The 23,816-nt window shown below is 39.1% G+C and overlaps 2 protein-coding genes across 9 annotated transcripts in view; one reads left to right on the forward strand and one right to left on the reverse strand.

Moving 5' to 3' along the window:
• PPP4R4 (protein phosphatase 4 regulatory subunit 4) overlaps positions 1 to 23,816 on the forward strand; it is a 109,021-nt gene that overhangs the window by 65,256 nt on the left and 19,949 nt on the right. For 6 of the 7 annotated variants that reach the window (XM_054198886.1, XM_054198889.1, XM_054198888.1 and 3 more), the window contains one exon: positions 498 to 636. In XM_054198886.1, the coding sequence (XP_054054861.1) occupies positions 498 to 636 (139 nt within the window). Of the gene's footprint in view, positions 1 to 497; positions 637 to 4,858; positions 5,492 to 23,816 lie in introns of those variants that run through there. The other variant, XM_054198892.1, reaches the window with a different exon arrangement.
• SERPINA10 (serpin family A member 10) lies at positions 8,297 to 19,611 on the reverse strand. Of its 2 annotated transcripts, none has more exons than XM_054198895.1 (5): positions 16,875 to 18,969; positions 13,869 to 14,606; positions 12,131 to 12,404; positions 11,280 to 11,427; positions 8,297 to 8,679 (listed from the first exon to the last, which is right to left on the reverse strand). In XM_054198895.1, exons 1-5 carry the CDS (start codon positions 16,882 to 16,884, stop codon positions 8,488 to 8,490), a joined length of 1,362 nt encoding a protein of 453 aa, XP_054054870.1. In that variant the 5' UTR covers positions 16,885 to 18,969; the 3' UTR covers positions 8,297 to 8,487. The 2 variants fall into 2 exon arrangements, with proteins under 2 accessions (XP_054054870.1, XP_054054871.1); XM_054198896.1 differs by lacking the exon at positions 16,875 to 18,969 and adding an exon at positions 19,288 to 19,611 and having other exon boundaries at positions 8,305 to 8,679.

Here is a 23,816-nt window from a genome sequence, read left to right on the forward strand (position 1 = left end):
CATTTTACGTGAGGAAAGGGATATTACGTATAACTTCTACTGAATTAGGGGAGTGGAACTGCTGTCTGGAAATGCCTCCATCTCCATTTGCTGTTGAAGAGTTTGGATGATTAAAGATTAGAATAAGATTAATTGCCTCCTAGAGAAACCTGTCTTTTTCCATTCACTACCAATAGACACTAGACAATTAACTTACATGAAATAGGTAAATTTTTAGCAGCTAAACACTGGCAAATGAAATCCCACTATTTTCATATACTAAATGTAATCTTGCCTTCCAAAATGTATTTTCTAATTATTTTTGTTTACCATTTTTTCATAAAAATACTTGAAGAAAAGTTAAGTTGTAACCATTCCCTTGCAGAAAGTTGAATTTTTGGATTATTGCCATAGGAAATATGCCACTATTACCACAGGAAAAACAGCTCATTCTGTTTACTCTCAGCATATTTTTTTCAGACAAAATTCTTTGTCTAAACTGCGACTCTATATTTCAGATGATTCATTCCGGACTCATTCTACTGGTAATAGTGGGAATGCTGCCTTCCCTTCCAGTTCTTCTTCTCGCAACTTATTTAACTCAGCTGACCAGAAGAGCAATGGAAACAAGGAGACTCAGTCCCGAAAGATGAGCATGTAAGTGGTTGACAGGAGGTTAAATCAGGCTTATGGGTAACATTCTCAAAGGGAAGTCAAAAGATCCATGTAAAATTAAGCCTATATTTAGGATACTTCTGCGCCCAGATTTTGAAATACTAAAATAGCAGGGTAGAAATGCGATGTGTGCAATTACAAGTGTTTTTAAGGTTGCGTTCCCTTTTAATTAGCCTTTCACATCGATAACTCCTGCACACATTTGCATTCAGCTGGTACATTATGGGGAGAGTGGAATGGGATAAAGTGAAGGTTAGTGCATTTGATATGTAGTAACTACAGTCACGGTGATTTAGCTGCCTTTAGTTGGAGAAACAGAACCTATGTAGTGATAGATGATTTAATTTTTCCTTCTTTTTGTTTGTTTATATAAGTTTATATATCGTTATGTAACAAATTCGTGATGAAGTTTGAGAGTTATGATGAACTGGTGCTGCTACTTTTTATTAAGTCTGCTTTCTTTGCCTTACATTAACCGCTTTGATAAAAAAAAATTCAATGCTAGGCATTTCCCTCAGGCTTGTTTTCTTTAAACATCAGCCTGAACTGTTCAGTGCTTTGCAATAACAAAATCAAAGATGAATTTGTTTGCTCCTGTGATAAAAGTATGACAGTCTTAGAAAATCACTGTGATGTGTACTTACTCAGTCAAATCTCTGTAGACTCTAGCAGTTAATTCCCTGCACATTCCTTTTACATGGTAACTTGTAGTTCTAAATTACTGTCATCGGACTAGCTGTAATTTTAGGGGCTCAGACTGAGATTTCTCTTTGCTATCAGACATTTTCTTTATTAGCCGAGGCAGAACGGAGAAAAGAAAGGAGCCAGCTGTAGCAAGAAGGGGAGGCTGTTTAGGAAAGTTGACTGAAGTGTAATAGAAACTAGAACTAGAAGCTGAAAAGTATGTGGAAATGCAAGTTGGGCCTTGGAAGTCTGAGTAGGTACGAGAGACCAAGAATGAAAGGAGAGCCTAGAATGTGAGGCTATGACTTGCTGGTCAAAGATAACAGAGCTGAGATATGGAGCCTACACAAGACAGGAAAGAGGAAACACCTTACACTTGTTTGCCCGGTATAAAGAGAAAACAATAGCGATAGTGATGTCTCTTGAGTGGTCCTTTCTGGAGGACTAAGTATCTGTATGAACTCATATTTTTCCACTTTGGTATTTTCAGGTTCCTTTAAAAAACAAACCAAAACACCCTCCTCCCCCCCCCCCAACTTTACTCACAAATATAAGTTAATAAAATTCCTACATTGTAAAATAAAATACCCAAAAGTTTAACAAATGTAAAAAGATGTTCTCTGAACAGCTTGGATTCAGTTACTTGTAAACATTATATTATGATACAATTTCTTGCTGTGTGATCACATAGGATTTTTTTCCTGATGTAATTTTACCACCTTCACTGTACAAGATAAATTTATTCTGGAATGAAATCAAGCTTGCATAGTGACCTATTGTTTTTAAAACTGCATTTTCTTTGTATGAAAGTTTGGAAGATAAGTAGTGAAAGAAGGTGGGCTGTTTGTGTTGAGTCAGTGGTTTCACAGCAGAAGCACCTTCAGGTGCCAAGTCAAATTGCATTCTATCCCTGTCTTTGCCAGAGTCTAATGCCTTCTCTTAAATATTACCCAAAGTACTTACTTAGACCTTTTTATAAGTGATCATTAGGTGGTCACTTATTTCAAAGTGCATGATTTCAAACTCAACAGTTAGATTAGTAGACATGCTGACATTTTCAGCCATCTGTAAAGTAAATGGGACATGTATCTTGAGTACATAAAACGAAACATAGTGCTATATACTTTGAAATATTAGGTATGCTCAAAACCCCATGTGCTTTCACCCTAATCACTGCATACCTCTGTTCCCTCTCTTTAAAACCAGAAATTAGTTCAAATGGTGTAATTTTTTTTTAGCAACCATTGTAGAAATTCCAATTACTCATCTGTCTCAGAAGGATTTGGGGAAAATAAATGGATTAATATTCACGAAGCAGTTAGATGCAAAGATTAGTTAGACATATTTTTTACATCATATAAAACTTTTCCAAATTTCAAAGGGTTTTCTATCTGTCACTTAAATAAAACCGATACCTTTTGTTTGAATACAAAGGGACAGAAAGACTCACACAGCAGTTTGTACCTTTGTCTTCAGGCAGGAAAGTGGAATGTAAGAGACTCAGCTTCAAGTCTCAATGTACCGTTCCCAAGTGAATACCTTAACAGCAGACTATTTGAAAGTAGGTATCTGATCAAACACAATGATCTGGATGCTCTCTCTGATTCAGAAAGTCCCTAAGCTGCATAGTGTCAGAAGCCAAGAGGATATACCAGGGGAAGAAAAACAGTTTTGGTTAAAGAGGAGCAGGCTTAGGATGACCTACATTTAGTTCTGAATAAGAGTTTTAATGTTCTATGTTCTTCTGGGAAAACACATCTCTCAAGTTGGTATAATGTCTGCTGCACTGTAGATTCAATTTCTCTTTTGTAATCTGGCCCAATTCTTAATCGTTTTCCTAAGAAAATGGAGCAGCTCTATAAGGAGATATTAAGAGATACAGATACAGGAATGGTTGGTGGTAAATGCGTTCCTCTGCATAACCTCGTTGACCACAGATATGTTTAGGTGTACCTCTTTTATATGTCTTTTGTTGAGAAAGTCAGTCCTGGTGCTAAATGTACGCATACTAAAATAGAAAAAAAGTCAATTTGAAGGAAACGTTATTTTCTGAGTTGAATGATGGAAAAAATTGATATCCAAATATATAAGCAGTTGATGGAAATGACTCTTCCTGAGAGAAGAATTTAAATATTGTCCAATGAGCGGTGCAGTTGAATAGATGCTCGTGAATGAGTGTCACCATCTATGGGCTCACTAAGGCAGAAAACTCGTGAGAAGGTAATAATTGAGTATATATTTAGATTATATCATCACATCAGTTTACATATGTGCTGGTTAAACATTGTACTGACCATCTTAGTTCTGGCAAGTCCTAGCTTTTAGTTTATTGGCTTTGCAACATGAATACGGTAACTTCTCATATGTTTCTTTTTCTAAGGAATTCTGTGTGTTTGGGAAAAGTGGAACATTGGGCTTCAGTATGTTGCTTAATAATTAAAATATCAACAGATATGATTAATGATTCTTAGTTCAAAATGATGTGTGTTTGGACAAAATCTTATTTAATTGCTTAAGTGTAATCTTTTCCATAAAAGTACTCTACTGAATATTGGCAAGTGTTCACTTTTGACAAGATAGTGCAGTTTGCAGGTATGAAGAATTTCTCATTGCATATATTCATGTTCCAGGAATTTCTCAAAACCCAAAATTACTTTGGTGGACAACGGAGGTCTTTACTTACCACGCTCATGAGTTCAAACATTTTGTTGTCCCAATTCAGAGATGTGTGTGCCAATTAAAATATTCTGTCTTTTTGAAAATAATGTAGATGCAAGAAAAAAATATATCAGTAAATACTGATCCAGTGCTCACAAGCAGGTGACAAGAAAATGACCATTAGCTTTGGTGTCATTTGCTGGGTAGTACTCAGGCAATAGAAAATGCAAGAACTATGCTAAAGATGCACCCGTAAAACTTAATGGTGGAATGCAAATTAATATTTAAAGACACTTCTAAAAGTTAATTCCTGTTCTTTGAAATATTTCTGAACAATACAAACAGTTGTTAATTGACAGAGCTACAACTGTGGGAAGTTGGAAGAGCAGTATACTTAAAGATTAAAAAATTAAGGCTGTGAAAAATGCAGAAATTGCCCAAATGATATTGTGGTCAACAGAAGACCTAGAAATAACTCTGTAAAGAGCTCTAAGTTTCTCTCTTTTCCCCATCTCCACTTTCCCCAGATTTTATCGTGGGTTAAGCTGGAGACCTCTGGCATTACTTGAAGCCATGAGTAGACTGCATGTATTACCGTAACCATCTCCCTTAGAGGGATCTCTACATGACCTTCTGTAGAAAACTAGAAAACTTAATGGAGAAATACACCCTTCTTGTGAAGAATGCCCTCAGAATGTGTCCATTTGGCTTTTTCAGTGGGTGCAATAGAGCAGCTTCTAATTTTTAAAGTACAGCATCTAAGAGTTACATTAAAATGTTACACGTAATAGCAGTTTACTATGTTATGTCATTTAATAATATAGCAGCAACATATTATGTGTGTTTCTTCTTTTGTATGAAGAAAAAACAGAAAATCAAACTCTTAGATCTTCTGACAGAAAAAGAAGGGAACCAGAGGCTGGTGGAAGCAACTTACGGTGCCATAAGGTGGGAGCAGCAGATGGGACTTTCTAATGCCTGGAATGAATAAAATGCATCTTGCAATGTTCAAACTTTTTATCTTTTAATTAAAATCCCAAGCTGTATAATATGTTCCGATAAGTAATGTAACGGTTGCAGAATTCCAACGTTGTAGTGAAATGTTATGAAATGTAACTTCACCTATGTGCTCTTCACTGCTGCAGCTAAAGAGAGGGTTTTGTTTTCTTCAATTATGCCTTTGTAGTTCAAGTTCTTGGATTTAGAATGCACATATCCATTACTTAATTGGCTTATTTACAATTTTAGCAATTCTTAGCACCCATTTTTTTAATACAAGAAATAGAAAGAATTGTTATGAATATGAAAAAGTAATCCCACATTTGAAAGAATCTTCAAACCTAATTTAAGACCAAAGTCCAGAAGCATCGATCAGTCTATAAAATATATAAACTTTAGTAGCATTGTGCTGTGAATTTGGAGGTAATGTTTTTACAAGTGCTAAGTGAAGTTCATAAAAATCCTGTGTAAGTTTCAAAGCAATCTAAAAACAGATGTCTCCAGATGATATTAAAAAAACAAAAAGTTTTATTTAATAAGCTTTGTTGTATAAATACTTGTTTTAATTTTTAGTATTTCAGATTGTATTTTCACTTCAATAATTTATAATGATGAATCTACTTTTTAATCAGCTGCTATTGCAAGCTATCATGCTCCAGTGATGTCATCTGCATTTGTTTGTATTAATGCTAATGTTTCTATCAAATTTGTCTGTGGGAAAACATGCAATTCTATTTTAAAAAGTTCTATTTATGCCAATACTTGAGAGAGAGCCTATGAAGCTATTGTCAGCTTCTCTATTTCAAATGGAAGCAGCGTAAATATATTGATATCAGAAATACGTGGTTTTTAAAATTTATTGGTGTATGATAAAGATGATCTGATCTGTGAATGCATATGCGTGTGTGGTTACTTTTTATAATGTAAAAATATGAATGATGATTTACTCAAAATAAAACCTAGGACAATGCTGTACATGCATGTTCTTGAAAAAACATTTCTCAGGGCATCTTTTATAATTAAAATAAATAAAAGCATTTACCTATAGAAGGTATATATTTTAAATAGTAATAATGCTGGATGTATGCTGTCTTTGTGAGGTACAAAACGTGTCTTTGGATTTAGCAGTGTTTTACTGTCTGAATTCTTAAGCTTCTTACACTGCAGTTGGATTTAGGTGTATCCTCTGTCTTTAGTCACAGCCATTGTTTGGATTCTGTGGAAACACTCGAGTTTTCAGTTTGTTCTGCAGCCTGGAGTAGGATCTTGTAAATCACAGATTTCTTTAAAAGCTTCTTCAAGTACTATGATGTTTATCGTGCAGTATTGATACAGATATACAGATGACCTATACTGGCTCCTCCTAGGTCCTGCTTTTGTCTCATTAATGAGAACAGATGCTCCCAGTTCCCTGGGGACAACTCGCGCAAGGTGCCAGCTACAGCTGCTCACCCCTGGCCACAGGAGACCGCTCAGTCTGTTCTCAGTCTGACTTCTGCCAGGGACCAAACTCAGATCAGCAGTACCCAGCTGCAGAGCAGGACTCAAAACTGTGTTTGACCCACAAACTAGAGCAATGTAGAACCACCAGTAAGTTCAGAAACTTGAACCCAAGCTATACATGAGCATGTAATGAGTTCTGTATACAGTCTGTCTTTTGTTTCTTATTGGCTGTCATTTGTCTGTCATTTTTAACTGATTAATGCTAATAACACGTGTTGCACTCAATAACCCTACTGTGTATAAATTCCTGCTCTGTAATCTTTAAATACTCTATATAGGTATTTTTTTGGTCTGCATGTCTTCCTTGTACAATACTCCTGGTGTCTCGTGTATACTTTCATCAGTCCTTCACACTACAGACCTCCATCCCAGCAGTCTTTTTTGGGGCTGCTTACTTCTGCGTTACTTCTGTTGGGCCGCACCAATACTGTTGAACCCTTTGTAGCATTGTTTTTACCTGCAACTCAGAATAACAGCTGGAGATCAGCTGCACAGTTATAATTGGGTTGTTCTCATCTAGAGCAGCCTTCCTCCTGTTATTCATTCAGAGGCAAAAGGGAGTGATTCTCTTTCTTTCTGGGTACGTTCACGCTGCCACGTGGAGTTAGGTTAGAAGCACCTTCACAGTCTCATCAGATACCAGAGTCTGCCCGCTAAATCTCCTTTTGTGAGTGGCTTACACCAGCATCTGGGCTGCTGTGGGTAGACATCTCATGGGAAGTGGGGTGATTTTTAGAGGTGTTCACCAGCTTTGCCCTGCAATGTGTCTTTTGTATCTTCTCTTGCGGATGCGTCTGTCTATGTGCGTTTACTGATGGATACCTTTGAAGCTGCTCTGCCAAATGATTTTGAAAACTCTTCTGCCCCCTTTTGGGCAGCTATTTTTGTGAAGGCTGTTATGAGCAGCTAGAGTAATGCTCAGATCTCTCAGTTATATATAGCTAGAAGTAGCTTTTTGCGTTGTTTCATACTTTATATATAGGACTCTGCTGCTAATTAAAATTTAGTAAATGTTAAAGATCTTGCTGTTCTGCTGGAATCACTGCACTGCTTGAATAAAGTGAATTGTATTTAGGTCATGGAAATATTTTTCTGAAAAATTTTGGCCACGCCTCTTGGATTTTAGGATCCAACTCTGAAGAGATTTATTCCACTTTTATGGAGGTATGTTTTTTCCTACCAAAGTGTGTCTTAGTTCAGGCATAGAGTCCTGTTACGTAGTTCATCCTGATATCTAGATGATAATACATGCAGAAATTCTGCTTTAAGGAGAGGCACAGTTTGGTCTTATGAAGCAGTACAAATTCAGATTTTCCACGTTCAGAATACCTAATTTTTTTTTCAGAATTATTTTGTCTTTAACAGAAAGAATATTTTAAAAGGAAACACATCATGTACCCTGAGGAAATGAGGTGATTTGATACTCTGAATAAACACTTGGAAAGAGGTCACGCTCCCAGAGGATGCAGACTTCATGATAGACTCAGCACAATTTCTACAGTAATAAAATAAAGATCTAGGCAGAGGCTGTAAATTCTCTTTTCGGGCTTGATACTGCTTCTGTTTCTATAAGTGGCAAAATTCTGCCAACTTTGAGGTCAGTAGGCTCCTAAGTCTCCTCACAGCGGAAGATAAGATTGAGGAATATCAATCAAGCCTGCAGTGTTTGGGAATGAGCTTCCTGAATATTTTGGCATATGAATCTCTGGTTTTCATTCAGACTTAAATGTTGAATTTCAAAAGTTCCGTTCTGTGGGTTTTTTTTAATTGGAATGGTAGATTTTATAAGACACATTTTTGTCACTTTGTGCCTTAGTGAATTTCGCTTGTTACTTGGGCATTAATAAAATATTAATAGGGTGACCTACTGCTAGCTGGAGAGGCAAAACAGGCTTTCACATTTCACTGTCTTTTTATTCTAATGTAAATAATTAATAAAATAAAAATAAAACCTCTTACATACTCCAGAATAGAAACTGTTGCTTTTATTCACATTTCTGTTGGATCAACCACCCTGCCAATGAACAGTAATGTTTTAAAAGTTTCTTCATAAATCATAAAAAGGAACGGTTGATCCACTTTGATGACAGGAGGCACTGTGAAGGCGGTTATTTCTGACCCACTTGCTGCTGTGGCCTCCGTTCCTTCTTCATCCACTTCAATTACTGCCTTTTGGACAACCTGAAATGCAATGCAGCAATTAAATATGTGACAGAAATAAATACAAATATGTAAATAAATAAATATAAATAAACAGTTCTGAGCATAGGCCTCACTTAGAGATTTTCTTCTTGCAGCTGGTAGCATGAAGTGACCATTGCATTTGTGTGGTGCTCCTTGTTGACACCTAGCTAAAGGGAGAGTTTCTCAAAAGTGGGAGGTGGGTTTTCATCAGTCACAGACACTGGCTGGGTATGTCACCCACAGTTGATTTTGTGAAATCTTAGGCAAATGCACCAATCCTGGCTTTTTTCCTGTATATTTCTAATCCGTACATGTGGTAGCATAGAGTGAGTATGTACAGCACCGAGGTGCAATCCTGGACTGGTTTGAGGACCTTCCCTTCCCCCTGAAATTGCAACCTGGCAGGATCTGATCCCTTTTTGTTCTTTCAGCCTGTGTGTACCTCTGAGTACTTCTGTATTGGTGAACTGCTTAGTCAGCTATTGCATTCCCAACTCTCCAATTCCTAATTCTAGGAATGACTAATGTGAAGACAGTTGAAAGACTTCACCAGCGTTGAGCTCTCTGCTAAATATTCTTAAATAACGAAGTTGGTTTTCATGATTCACAGGCACAGGATGCTCCTCTGGCACTTTGTAGCTGATGCACGTATTGCTTCTAGTATCAGTTAGCAGCTACTATTCAAGTGTGATTTTTCCATAACACAGTAGAGTTAACTGCGGAGAATCAGCATGAAGTAGCTGTATGATCAAGAGGAAGGGAAAAAAGTGCTGCAGATCCTTGAAAGTGAGACAGTTTATACCAAACTGAAAATCTCTGCAATTTTATCTGTTAAATATTTATTCTTAGGATGTTAATGTTTTCCCAGAAAGGTTATTTTGTTAAGCCAGCAAAATTTTGAAAAACTGTAGTTCAGGGGCTCGAGTTTTTGAAACTTAGATCGAAGTGTTTATCATACCAGCTATTAACAGTTTTGGCAAATCACAAAGGCTTCTGTAAGGGTTTGGTGTGTGGACACTTGTAATAGCAGCTCCAGCAGCTTAGAAGGATTCTTTCTGGTTGGGTACAAATACCTGAAGTGAGGGTGCAAATAAGATGGAGCCAGGCTCTTTTCAGTGGTGCCCAGTGACAGGACCAGAGGTGATGGGCACAAACTGAAACACAGGAGGTTCCCTCTGAACGTGAGGAAACACTTTTTCACTGTGAGGGTGATGGAGCACTGGCACAGGGTGTCCAGGGAGCTTGTGGAGTCTCTATCCTTGGAGATATTCAAAAGCCGTCTGGGCATGGTCCTGGGCAACCAGCTCTAGGTGGCCCTGCTTGAGCAGGGCGGTTGGACAAGATGACATCCAGAGGTCCCTTCCAACCTCAACCCATCTGTGATTCTGTGAAGTCTCTCCCAGAGTTATGGTCCTAGGTTATTAATGCTATACATCCCCAAATAGTTGCATTATATAAATTCCTTACATAGGTTTAAAAAACTGTTTTTAAATCCTGTATCAAATTAATCTCATTTGAGTCTGTTTTCCTCAACTGTTTATCAATCCAGCTTGTTGCAGAAATTTTGTTGCGTTTTCTCTAATGTATAAATTTGCATTTAGTATTAATCGCATTTCATCTTGCTCACACTGCAGTTCTTGAGTTCACCAGTTTCTCTGTGTGGTATCTCTTTTATCTTCTTTCTTTTACCATACCTCTTCATTCTCTGTCATCAACAAATTGTCTTTTGTATAGACTAGCTGTTTCTTCTTCGTGGGACATCTCTGGTCACGGAGACCTGTTCCTTCTTGATATTGGTGTGGTGTCTTCCATTCTTTTCTGCTTCTCATTTTGCCTCTGTTTTCTGCCAGTCATCTGAAAATCATCTTTGCTCTCCCTTAAATAGTGGTACTGAGTTGTCTTCTCCTCCTCTTTTTCCATGGAGCTGTGTTCCTCTCTTCTTGGCTGTTCCCCACCATTGCCTTTGCCTGTTTAAGTGATGATCTTTGAAAGTTTCAGTGTATGAAGTGGAACATTGGTATGGGTCAGAGTGCAACTGTGTTGTGCTGAGGCTTTGCTGTGACATTCTGTTTTTTCTCTGCCAAGGTATGCAGAAGAAAAGGCAAGACTGCTTCAACTTCTCTTTCTCACTGTCACTTTTTGAGATTTTATTATTTGAGCTTTCTAAAGTTCTTTATTTTTAAGAAGAATACCTATTCCTGGACTGTGTGTGAGGGATTCCCTCTTTAGGTTTCCTGCCTTGCTCTGGCTTTTGCCATTTAACTCTCATTTCCAGTGCTTTTCTTGTCCATAGTTTTTGTTTAATTGTGCTCCTTCCCCCCCCAACTATATTCTTGAGGCAGAGCTTTCCTCTAGGAAAAGCTTTCCTCCTCCTTATCTCAAGATAAGCTAGCTTCGGAAAGTGTTCAGCACATGTGAAGTGTGACCGTCCCTTACTTCTACACACTTCATACTTGAATGATGCAGAGGAGGTCCTTTCCTATTTAGTGTCCCTATAAGTGTCTCTATATACATAAAGAGAGACTATATATAGTTGCTTGGCTGGGCCCTTTATATACTATTATAATCCAAATAGCAAATAATTTTAGAAGGCTCACCTGTGAAACTGCTACATATCCTTCATCTGTGAGATGACTAAGATCTGCTGTACGTGTAAAGAGATTTTTAATTCCAAGAGCATGAAGCAATTTCTTCATTTTATATTTTTGTTCTAGTTTGAACTTTGGAAATGAGATGTCCACTTTTCTGTTGGAAAAAAAAAATCAATGCAGACTTGGACTATGTAGTAGATCACTTGACTGTTGAAATGCATGCTACTCAGGAATTAAGCTTTACACGTTAAAAAGGAGAGACGAGAACTAAAGAGTCTCTGCAGAAGTTTCGGTTGGCAGAATATCCTCTCTGACCTGTTGACTGCCAAAGATTCTAGAAATCATTTCCTTCTCTGTGTAAAATCCACCAGCATTTCCAGTGCCCTGATACCAGGCTGACACATGAATTTACTGACCAGTGGAAAGAATTGTCATTTCAGGAATTGCATTTCACAGGAATAACTTGGGTTTACATTTTCATACTCTGTGTTTCCACTGGTAGGAAAGGTTTCATAAATACACTGCATATCTAGATTTATTGTGCACTTCGCCTGGCAGTGCTAAATTTACAGGGAGAGAATGGAAGGTGTAAGGAAGAATTTGGAAAGACTGGATTGCCTATGCCCTTAGAGAGACATTTCTAACTGAGACAAGCCACAGAGATGTCATCTCAGGGTAGAAACTTTCATATGGGCTGTGGGTTAGCCATTAAAGGACCTCTACTTTGTAGATACCTAATGCCACAGAGACACCAGCGTGTGAACAGGGTTAGGAAGGCTAGCTAATCTTTATTGTGCTTTTGTTGCTTTGCTGCAAGACATAAAAGACATTAAGGCCAATGGATGTCAACGCAATACCTTGCCTTCATGTTTGCAAGCCAGGATTCCACAAGCTCTGTAGTCAGGTGGTCTTCAAGTGACATGTAATCTCCCTCCTTTTCTGGGATGGCAATCAGCATGTGGGCTTTCCCTTTGTAGGGTAACTTTATCACAGTGCATCTTAAGTTCTCATCAAAAGTTGAATTAACTTTATCTGACTTAAACATCATGGGTACCTTTACGTTTCTGTATTTGTTTATGTGGAAAGTCTCCATTTCTGTGAATTTGGAATTAAATGGGTAGACCCACTTGCCTGAGGAAAGAAAGAAAAAAATAATTATGTGGATTCAGACTTGTTCAGAAACCCTTAAAAAAAAGTATAGGATATTTTCTGTGTCTAGTTGAAGTGGATGTCAGTTGTGTCTGGGATAAGTGGATGGCAATTGCTGTATGTTTAGTGTATGTGCTTTAAATTTTTTTTACAGCAGGAAAAGGAAGTGATCGACAAAATAAACTCCTTCATTTGCAGGAAAGAAGGGAAAATTTTTTCCAAGGTTGATTAGCTGCCAGTCAAGTTGAGAACTGATAACCTTTTTGTTTATTGAATGTCATATGAGCATCCATCTTTTATTAACATATTAATTTATCTGAAATTCTCTACCAGCTGTTCAACATCCTGTTTTTAAATTAATTACACAATCTTTTGGATGGGGATTCAGCAGTGCACTGACTTGTAAGGTGCACTGGAATGTGATCTCTTCCATACTAATGATTCTGATCTCTACTGTTGCTTTCAATTGTAGCCAGAGCCATTTATCTCTTTTCTCTGATTTTCTGCCAGAGAGAGTAAACCTTGGCATTGGACAAACTGCACTTTTGTAAATACGGAACAATAAAGTTAGTCCATAGGAAGGCTGTATGGAAGAGGGGTAGTTTTCTTTGTTCTCATGTGTGCACTTATTTTAGTGGGGTTTCCATGGATGACATCTGTTGAGGGATTTGGACTTTGGAGTAGTGGCTGTGACTGTGGGTTCTCTGCACAGCATTCATCTCGTCCCCTTAGTTGCCCTAGTTCTTTGTCTTTGCATTTTACTTAACCACGTGTCTCTGCCTTCTGTACGGCTGTTTCAGAGTAAAGGGTGGGCCCTGGCTCCCTGTCATTGCCAGGACCTCCTTTTGGAGACCCTAATCTATCTTCTAAGCTGGTGGTCAGAAAGACCCCAGCCACAGGAAAATGAGCATAAGATATTTGTCAGTAGAGGACCCATCACAGCTAATTCTTTCCCGCTCCCTGTAAGGTAATGTGATGGGGTAGTTTGTTTCCTCTGGGGTGAAAGATTCTTCACTGAAATAGAGAAATTATTTTTTTTCATGGTTTTGTGTACTATGTAAAATCAGTCAATGATTTTATGCCCAGTATCCAACATTCAAAAGACTATCACGATTAAGGCTTTTTCATTTTAATTGCTGAAAGAAAATTAAACATCCTTTTTAGTCATAAGGAGGGATCATTCGGAGACAGATTGAGATAGGTTGGTGCAGGACTTCATGTTGTATGGAGACTCCGTTGTATGGAAGAAAGCACAGAAGAATTGTGGTTGCCTTTCATGAAAAATCATTTCCTGTTAAATAAACCTAATAGAAGAAAGTAAATCTAGATAGAGATGTAGAGAAAACAGGACATCTGAATTAATTTAAACTTCCCCTAATGTAGCTGAAGTTAGAGTCTTGATTCTTCTAATAAATAATCATTTTGCAAAATAAAAACAACAATTACCTTTGAAGATGATGTAGTCCACAAGCAACAGTTTGTTATGGCGGTCAAGCTCTTCAAACAGCTGTGGGATTTTTCCTTTGGTCCTTTTGTTAATGTTTTGATTTATTACAGATTTTGCCTGTGTAAAGTTTTGAAAGTCCACTCTCAGGAATTCCATATCAAAGTACTGCTTAGATAAATTGAGGAAAGACTCCCTGAGTCTGAAGTCCATTTGGATAAAAGAAAGAGTACCTTGCACAAGGAGAAGTTCTTCATTCATTGTGATGTTATCTTTCAGTTGTTTAAACAAAGCTGGCAGATGATGGCGATCCATTCTGTCCTTCAAAGCATGGAGGTTTAGACTTTTTACTATTTGTCTGTGTGTTTCCCCTTTGGCTGCCAGCATATAAGCAGTCATGAGAGCTGATACGGAAAGGGGAGAGATGATTACATTGTTATCATGTGCCATTGCAATTTTTCTGTAGAGGTTAAATCCAAAATTTGCAGTCTTTTCAGTAAAGTTGTAAAGAGTGAAGTCTTCGAGACCTCGCTCTTCAAAAGACTTGGAGGTATTTTTATGATAATGCCACTCTTCAGAAATATTGACATTTTTATTTCTTTCCATTAAATTATTCTCTTTTTCATTCTTTGGACTTTTAGATTTGATGCCAGCCTTGCTGATTTCAACACAAATTTCACTTAAGAGAAGTAGGTAAATTCCTGTTTTCATGTTGACATCCAGTAGAGCTCTTTTTTTTTCTAGTAAAGAAAACAGAGAAATAAGAAAAAAAAAAACAAAACGGAATTAATTTTTAGTTTGTTCATCTATTTGCAATGCAAAAGGTCATAGATGTGGCAAGGTGGTCTTTCTGCGTCTTCAGTGTATATACCCTAAACTTAAGATCTGGTTCCTATCTGAAAGGTCAAATTTAGATCAGTGAAAGAGAGAGGTTTCCAACATAATGAAGTGCATCCAGAAGAAGTATCATCATCTTCTGGTATTGGTGGTTCACATCAGAAGCATTTCACTCATTTTCCCTTGCTAACTTGTAATTCCTTTACAAAATCCGAAATTTCAAGTATGACATGCAGCTCAAAAGATGAAAAATCAGCTTGTTGGACCTGTGTCGCAGCTTTCGCTCCTGTGAAATTGATTTCATCTATAAGCACAAGAATTCTAGGCAGCATGTGATGGAAATGACATTTTCCCTGGAGAGCTCTAATGCAGACTAATCCTAGCAAATTTGGATGGTGACCTACTAAAAGCTGAGAGACTTGTAGCTCCCTTTCTGCGCTTCATTGGCACTGGTGGGTGGATTGTGTTCTCCACGGTACGTGTCTTAATCATGGTTACCATTCCTATTGGATCCATCCTTTCCTGGATAAGGGTAGTGGCCTGGCAGTTACCATCCCTTCTGTAGAAATGTTAACCCTTAATATTTGTTACCTTACATGTTTTATATTAGTGGCATGCTGTTTCAACAAGATTCAACTCCTTAGGGGGAAAAAAACACTTGGGAAGCACAAAAAGTGTCTGATTTTCTAGTACGATAAATGCCAACCTAGAAAACAATCTGGTTTTGACAGTGAGAGAGTATTATATTAAAAATTGTCTTTTTAAAACACACTTAAATACCTGTTTGTTCTCCACAAAAATCAAAGTACAGCCACTAGGTTTTGTTCCAGAAACGGTAACTTTGAAGAACCATGCAGAAAAATATATATGTATGTAAATATTTTAAAAATATTTCAGACGTGACTCAGAGAATGCTGGAGTTCTACAGTGCAGATCACTTTTACAAACTTTGAAAAACGGAGTCTTGCCATGCCAAACTTATGCCTTGTTTTCCTGGGAAGTTTTTTTAGAAGGATGTATTTATCTGGTTATGTAGAAAATTAAAATCAGACAAAACCAGTCTGTCTTTAAGAGATTGCTTTAAGGCAAACTCACCAGAATAAATCAGGATTAACACCACTCACACACGGATTGCACAAAGCTGGTCTAAGTCAAGGCAGACTCTGTGCCTATGGGATTTTTACACATTCATTCTTCTAACCACATAAAACACCCAGTTTTGAAATAGGTAGCCATGGCATAACAGGGAACCACACAGTAACGACACCTAGGCAAGGTGAGCTATTTGCACATATGGGAAGGAAAACAAAAGATCCAAATGCTAATGTGGCACCAGTAGCTCTTTGTCAAGCAACTGTTCTTTCAGGGATACCATTATCGAAAGGTTGTTGTGCTCAAAGAAACCCAGTCAGTGCTTTTATACTTTATCTTGCCCTTTGGTTCACTTACAGAAAAGTTAATTTGGGGAAGAAGTGAGACACAGTGCAGTTTTTAATGGTATCTGTAATCATACCTTTTTCCCAGTCAGCTCTTCCCTTGCTACGTTGTGTTTGTAGGTTGTTGGAGAGCCGGGCTTCAGATAATCTCATGACAAGTATAAAAATCCACCTATCTAGTTCATTTTTACTATTGGTAAGACATCTGGAGCTTAGTATAGAAGCAGTAGGTGAAGCATTTCTATAAATGTGAAGGGAGTGTACTGATGTAACCCTGGAGAAGCAGGAATGATTTAGATGTAGGAAGTTTTTGCCAATGAACCTGATCAGCACTCCACTGCCAAAAACGGCTTCAGAAAGAAGGTCAAAGTTCTGTGAAAACTTAGATACATATTGTTAAGACATGCCAGATTTTGTATGCAACATATACAGCAGCGGTCAAGGAGACGTTATGGCTACGGTGTTTGAATCCCTAGGGTAACATCCTAATATATGGCTGCATTGAGAGAGCCAGTCTCTAGCTCAGCAAGAGAACAAGGCTGAAGTTCTGACATCGGTATCTGTAGAGAGCTAGGTGTTGCAGCTGCTAATGTATTTCTGTCGAGAGCCTGCTGTCTACTGTTCTTTCTAGCAAGTCGATGTGAAATTTCTGTGTTACTGCCCATACTGACCAAGCCCTGAAAAGATTATGGGGCCCAGGACTGCAAATACAATGTCGTTGTGAGGAGTTCTTGCCTTTCCTCATTTCATTTCACTTCGCATCCTTCTGCTATAGCTTGCTTGTTACTCCATTCAGCTCATTCTCCTGATCATGTGCCATAGGATTCCCTGTTCTTTTATACTTCAGTGTCCAGCAAACGGTGAAGGTTTGTCAGTGCCATCTCCTCCCTGAAAATGCCATGTTTCAGTGTCAAATAGCACAAGGATGAAACAGTTGTTCTGTGCTTAAAAATACAAGTTGTGATTTCTGAGCAAAGTTGATAAAGGTCTCTTCGTCTGTCCAACAAAAGGTTTGGAGAGAACTGGACGCATTTTACAGAAGGCCTCAGGCAAACTTTAGTGTCAGACATTGCTCGTGTAAATTTGCACATGCGAACGCCGTTTTCAAGCATAAAGTGAAAATATGCTTATCATTCATCTTCCCATCAAAGCAATATATGAATTTCTCTCCCATACAGCAGTGTTGAATTGCACCTTATGGAAAAATCCTGAATGGCCATAATCCTTGGAGACACCTTTTCCCATTGTAAATTAAACAGGATGTTCAAGACCACCGAGCCTGCACAGAATCCTTTTGTATAGCAGTGGCATGCGAATAGATAAACGAGATGAAAAGATGGATTATATGGCCCATCATTAAAGTAGTAAGTGATTCAAGAATCTAGAAAACACATGGCAACTCTTAACTACTCCTTTTAAGTTAAGGATCTGTAACAGCAAATTACGGTCATTGTATAATTTGTGATTTGGCATATGGGAAAGCTGGTTTTATTTGATTGCCGTTGATTCAGAGTTCAGCTGAATTTCACAGTTGCCTGATTCAGGCTGTGGGAGTTAGTCCTGAAAAGGTATGTTGATGTGAGTACTGAGACATTTGGGTGCCAAGTCACAGGGTGTTTTTGGCACTCAGGTGGTGTGCTATTTTCTTTTGAGATAATAGGTCACGTTCTGTACTTGGTGCAACACAGATGGGCTGTAATGACTTAATCGGGAGGCAGTGAAATCCCTGAATGTTATGCCTCCTCTCAAATGCGTGGCAGCCAGGGAACAGAGCAAAATATGCAGTGCACTGTGGTTCTGAATATTTTTTCTTTATTTTTCTTTCCTATTAACTCTTGTTTTGTTTTGAATGAGATTCCCAGTGTCTGGATTCTGCAGGACTGGAATAGAGAAGGGGATGACTTCAGCTCCTGCCTTGCTGGCTAAATGGTTTTGTCTGATTTTCTGCAGGGTTGGGATGCTTATTCTCCCCTGACAGACTGCAAGCTGTGCTGCTAAGAGCTATTACAGCAACTGTAAGGCGTTTCTGCTCCTTATGTAGTGACCCACTTCTGTGGGAAGTAACATAGGCACCGAGGTACCATCCTGACGCGATGCTGTGCCTGCCCCGGCAGCAAAGGAGGAGGTCCTTTCCCCTGGGAGCCATCCCTGCTTCAAAGAACTATCCTGCAGGGTCAGCTCTAGCATAGAGACGGGGATTGGAAAATTTTGCTTTTGATTGTATTCAGTCACAGAGAAAGGGCTTTCTGCAACGGCAGCAGTCCCTCTGAAAGAGCACCAGGCCTAACTGCTCACTAGACACTGCAGAGCACCAGCTCTTCCCCCTCCTTTCTGGGGACAGTGCAATTCCTGTGCTGACGGCATTGCGTTCCACGGACGTCACTGTTGCGTCTCTCTCTCAGAGGTCTGGGACAGTGCTTGGCTCAGGCGGGCCACCAGATTCACCCCGGGAGATAGGAAGTGACTGGATGGGGAAAGCAGGAGTTGCCCTCCAGAGGGCTCTGCCTTCCTGACCCGAGTGGGTTTCAGACTGAAAGGACAAGGCAAACAGGCACATCCCAGACCACATCATTCAGCGCTCGAGAAGAGTCCTGCATTCTCAGGCAAACACAAATGCTACTGGCTCGGGTGTTATGAGCGTCACAGAAATAAGAACCTCACAGTTGCCCTAAGCATTCACTGCAAATTTGAGATTGCAAAAATGGAAGTTAACATTACAGCAGCTGTATCATTCACTTTTAGTAACAATTAGAAATAAAGCATGCCCTCTAGGACTAGGGAAAACAGTTCTGGAAACAATAAGGTGATATTTTTGCACATTTTAGGCTTGTATTTTTACACCTGAGTGAAGCTCAGTTTATGCATAGAATAGACAGTTAATTAATAAACATATAAGTGTTAGAACAAAGTGAACATTCCTTCCATTTTAAGAACTTTTTTTGTCTAGTAGTCTCAGATGCATTTTTCTTCTGAAGGCATTAGAGCAAGAGAAAAATAAAATATATTAGAATGCTGATTATAGATCTAGAACCATTTAAAACATCACATCTAGAAAATAGCTGATAAATACATATAATTATGTATATATAAAAAGATATAATAATCCTTCCCTTTAGAATCTAAATGCTTTACATAAATCTTGTCTTACCTATTAGGTAGCTCGTCTGTTACTTTTCTCAATCAACTATGTTGAAAAATGAGATGAAGGTGTCTGTCCCATATAGAAGTTTTTCAACAAATATTTGCTCTTCCAAAGAGTGAAAATCTGTTTTTGTCTGTTATTAATTAACTGCTTTATAAACACTGCGTGTTGCATTTCCCATAAATGGCATAATGAAGGAGGGTTTTATTCCAGTAAGTAAGTTATATCTTTCATGAAAAACAAGAGAACAGTAAACTCTCTGCATCCAGCCCTTCAGCACCCCGGCAGGATTTGGCCCCACACATCCCATTGCCCATGAGAATTATTTTACAGGCAGTCTGTGAGCTACTCGGTGGTGGAAGCAGTATCCAACCCTGCCTAAATACCCCCTTTCATAAAAGAATAGGTCACTGTTCACTGAGGCAGGGCGGAACACGAGGGAGGGAGGGAGGGAGCAGGTACAGAGCATTTGTGGGGGTGTTGTCAGCTCCCTCCCCCTCCAATTTGGCCATTCCTTTTCGAGGAGACACCACGGCTCCACTCCCTGTTTCGAGAGCATGCCAGCTATTCAGTGACACATCAGTATGCCCAAATTAACTGACTGATAAGCCCATAGTGATGTTTCTCCTTGGGGGAAGCTGATAGTAAAATGTTGTACAGAGCTATGAGAAATAAGAATTAACATTTTTAAACTTTCAGTTGGTCTTGCTTGGACAGATTTGACAGCCTTGTTTTGGGTCGTGAGCATTATTAGTTGGGCAAGGCACATTCTTTAAGGCAGATAGTTTACTCAGCAATTTCTGTAGCGTGGGCATGAGCTAAACTCTCCACTATTTCGATCATTGGCCTAATTCCAAATAAAGTATAAATATGGAACCCCTTATCTTCCCCTCATGCTCCTAAATTACTTTACTTTTTAAAACACTACCAATTTCATTCTGATTTGAATTGTACAAGAAAAAGAATTTTGCCTTAGAACTTGAGGTAAGGGGCCTAGTCTCTATTTTTCAACTGAACTGAAAAAAAATTATTATTCTCAGTCTAGTGTAAGCATTGTCAGAGAAATGGATGAAATTTTAGAAAGCTCATAAAGGGCTTGGGCATTCAGAACTCAATGCAAAAAGGCTTTTTTTTGTTGTTGATGAGTATTACTTCTATAGAATTGACATCAGTGTTTGACTACTTAGTGCAAGATTTGCTTAGGAAGTGCTTAAGACCGGAACGTAGCGCCTCCATGGCCAAACCAGGTTTGTGTCCACGTTGCAGGGACACATTACTGGAGGACAGTTGTGGGAGAGTTGCACTTAAGTTCAATGGAGACAGGAAGAGTCACAGGCCCTAAGTACCTAAATTCTTCCTTGGTTTAAATTCTTTTAAAATATTCTTTCTAATCCCTGTCATAATGTGCCTCAAGTGTAGATATTGTGTTAAAGAACACAGGGACATAAAATGGAGTTACTCAATTAAGGCCCTGTCCTAACATGACATGGCCTAATCCCTAAGCGTAAAAAGCTCAGCTGTGGGTGCCCCAGTGACTCCAGAACTTCAGTTCTCTGTCCACCTAACCGGGTATTTTTTTTTCACTTCCTAGTCTATATTTGTTTCTGGTTAATTCAGTTGGATTTGAAATTCAAATTTCTTCTCATTACATGGAAGAAATTTGCATCTGATGTGGTCGAACAGAGCTGCATTGCTGTGATGTGCTCCTGAATCTGTGTGTCTTCTGGAGAGTGTGGTACTGTGGTTGTGGCCCAAGAAGACAATACAAAGAAAGCCTGATTCATACAAAACCATACCCAGTTTTTGTGCTCAGCAAAATTAGCATTGTTATTAACAATGATAATAGCAACCAAGCATCTTCCTAGCCCTCGCTCCAGGACCCTGAGATGCATGGTCACCTCTGGAAGCCCAGCCTCAGTTAAGATGCAACAATATTGATATTTAATATTCAAAAGCTGAAGTCTTGCGTATAGATGGTAGTGAAAAGCAGGGTTGAAGAAGTATTAAGGTCTTTAAATCTCTCTGGTAAATCTTTTCTGGACCGAAAAAACACATCAATCCCGTGTTAGCTGGAAGAAGGAGGCTACTGTGAGATGTATTGGTTGTGTACAGAGATCTGAGGGAATTGTCCTCCTCTCTAGTTACTCACGAAGCCCTTGCTAGTTTTTCATGCTGGGTGACACCTTGCTGAGAGTATCTTCCACACACTATTGGGAGTAACATATTCCTCCCACCAACTACTATTTATATTGTCAGTCGCCCCTCAGATTCAACAGAGCTTTCTGAGCAGTAAAACGGCATATGGGTAACACCCTGCCAAACTATACATATTTGCAGATTGATTTACTGGGAGAGGATTGCCGGTGTGTCACAGTGGCAAAATTGCACTTTTCCGCAGTTTAAGACAAAACCACCCCTGAGAGTAGAACAAGCAAGGGCAATACACGTGTATTGGTGCCCAGTTGCATCTCTGCTGGGAGCTTGTGCCAGCACAGTGCTGAGGCTGGGCAATGGGCGACTGTTATGTCAGCAGTTGAGCTAAAGACCGTCTGTTCTCTAATAGACAAGTTTTTTTGGATGCACATACAACTCTGCAAAACTTGGCAGTAGTTACGCGGTCCAGGTTCTCACCAATCTGTTTGTCAAAGGCCCCGTGACTCTTGAGTACCTGGGGGTAGACACTGCAGAGGCAGGCTCAGCTGCTTGTTCCAAATATTCAGAGCATTTCTGAATAATTATAAGCCCCTTTCATTCTTTTACAGTTCTTCTTGGGCTGGCAACACCTCTGCTTCAGTGGCTGCTTTTCCTCTTACTTACTTTCCTCAGTTTGGTTTAGGAAACCTTCAGTGACCGTGGAGCAACCAGTCATCTTAATATTTGGTTTGTTTTGGGCTTAGGTTCCCTGTGCTAACTGTGGTTCCTTCCAGTTACAAGCTCCTTGGTACAGCCATAGTGTTTGCTTAGGTAATGCCCCTGTTTCACATGCCGTGCCCCATTTTAGCAACGTTTGTGACTCGACCACAGCTGAGCTTCGAAGTGGGCTATGAGGTGTGATGGGCATGACTGCAGTACCAAGAGATTGGGTTCCAGGAAGGAAACAGGTGGTTTAATTAAGGATATCTGTACCAGGTTCCCAGTAAGAGAATTTTTGGAACTGTTTCTTGCCTTGCTCAAACAAGGTAGTAACCAGGTAGATACATTTCACTCAAGGTCCTGCAAATTTCTGTCCCCAGCAAGTGGCCACCCACTTGGTTTCTCAAGGGCAGACACGGTATTTACACCTTGTCTTGATGGAGCTAGTTGAGATCAGTTAGAAATACTGTTCAGGCTGGAATCTCATGAGAAGAATTAAGGTAAAAAGTGTTAATTTAGGACAATATTTGGGCTGAATGTGATCTAACCTCTTCCACATTTCGTAGACTAAACAAAATACCAGTGTACCAGGAGTAGGGCAGGAGATACATAGAGATGATTTCCAAGGATCTATATTTCTTCTGAAGCTTGACTGTGAAATGACTTGTAACACATAAACTAAGATACTCTAACAGTGATAAAACAGCTCTTTATACAGTCTCTTGAACACACTTAGTTTGTCAACGAGATGATTCATCAAGGTGGCTGCTGCTTCTCCCACTCAAAGAATGCACACTGTAATTGAAATCAGCTGGATGCAAACACCCTGATGGCTCCATACCTACACTGTTTATAAGCCCGACCCTTATTGTGGAGAACTGGGTCTATGCAGTTGTTTGTATGGGAGGATTCCTGGAGTGAAAGCATCTTTGGAAAGTATGTATTTCTGCCTCTCATGTGGGGTGGGATGGGTGCGTTACTGTACAGGATGGACAAAGCAGTAAAGCTGTAGTATTTCATAATGTAGGGCTGAAGTATCTCCTTTATATTTTCAGTTTCACAGTCAAGCGCTGTCTAATTGTCCTTGATCACCCAAATAAAATTATAATTGGTTGTTAATATGACATCTTGCTATGGAAGCTTTTCTAGGAAATGCAGAAATGACGAAACACTGTACTAGTGTGTCCAGAGAAGTACTCTCAATTTTCAGTAACAGGTAAAACAATCATCCATGAGGTATGATGGAAGTAGCATGAATCCTGGTTTATTCCAGGGGATGGAGTAAATGACCTTTTAAAGTCATCCCAGCCTTGTTTCCTGTGATTCTGTGACTCGCAGCAAAGGAAAACTTTCATTCTCCATATCTTATTTGCCCCACATTTTTACATATGAGAACTCTGGGTGGTTGGTGTTTGTCTAGTCCCTGTGGAGCCAGCAGGTGTCATCAGAACCTTTATTTCTCTGATGGGAAGCAGGATAATTTTGTGTGTTTGGACATCTGCCCTTCTCTGTGCCTTACTGAGTTTGTACCGTGAGGCAGGACTTAGGCAGGCAGGAGACACAAACTTAAACAACTGGCACTGGAAGATACTTCTGTTCTCCTGGGAGGGCATCTCAAAAGTTTCTCCAGTAGATGTGAAATTCAAGTGCGTTTCTATTTTAAATCCCTGAAAAAAATCAAC

The sequence above is a fragment of the Rissa tridactyla genome, chromosome 4 (assembly GCF_028500815.1).
Source record: "Rissa tridactyla isolate bRisTri1 chromosome 4, bRisTri1.patW.cur.20221130, whole genome shotgun sequence".
Classification (NCBI taxonomy): Eukaryota; Metazoa; Chordata; class Aves; order Charadriiformes; family Laridae; genus Rissa; species Rissa tridactyla.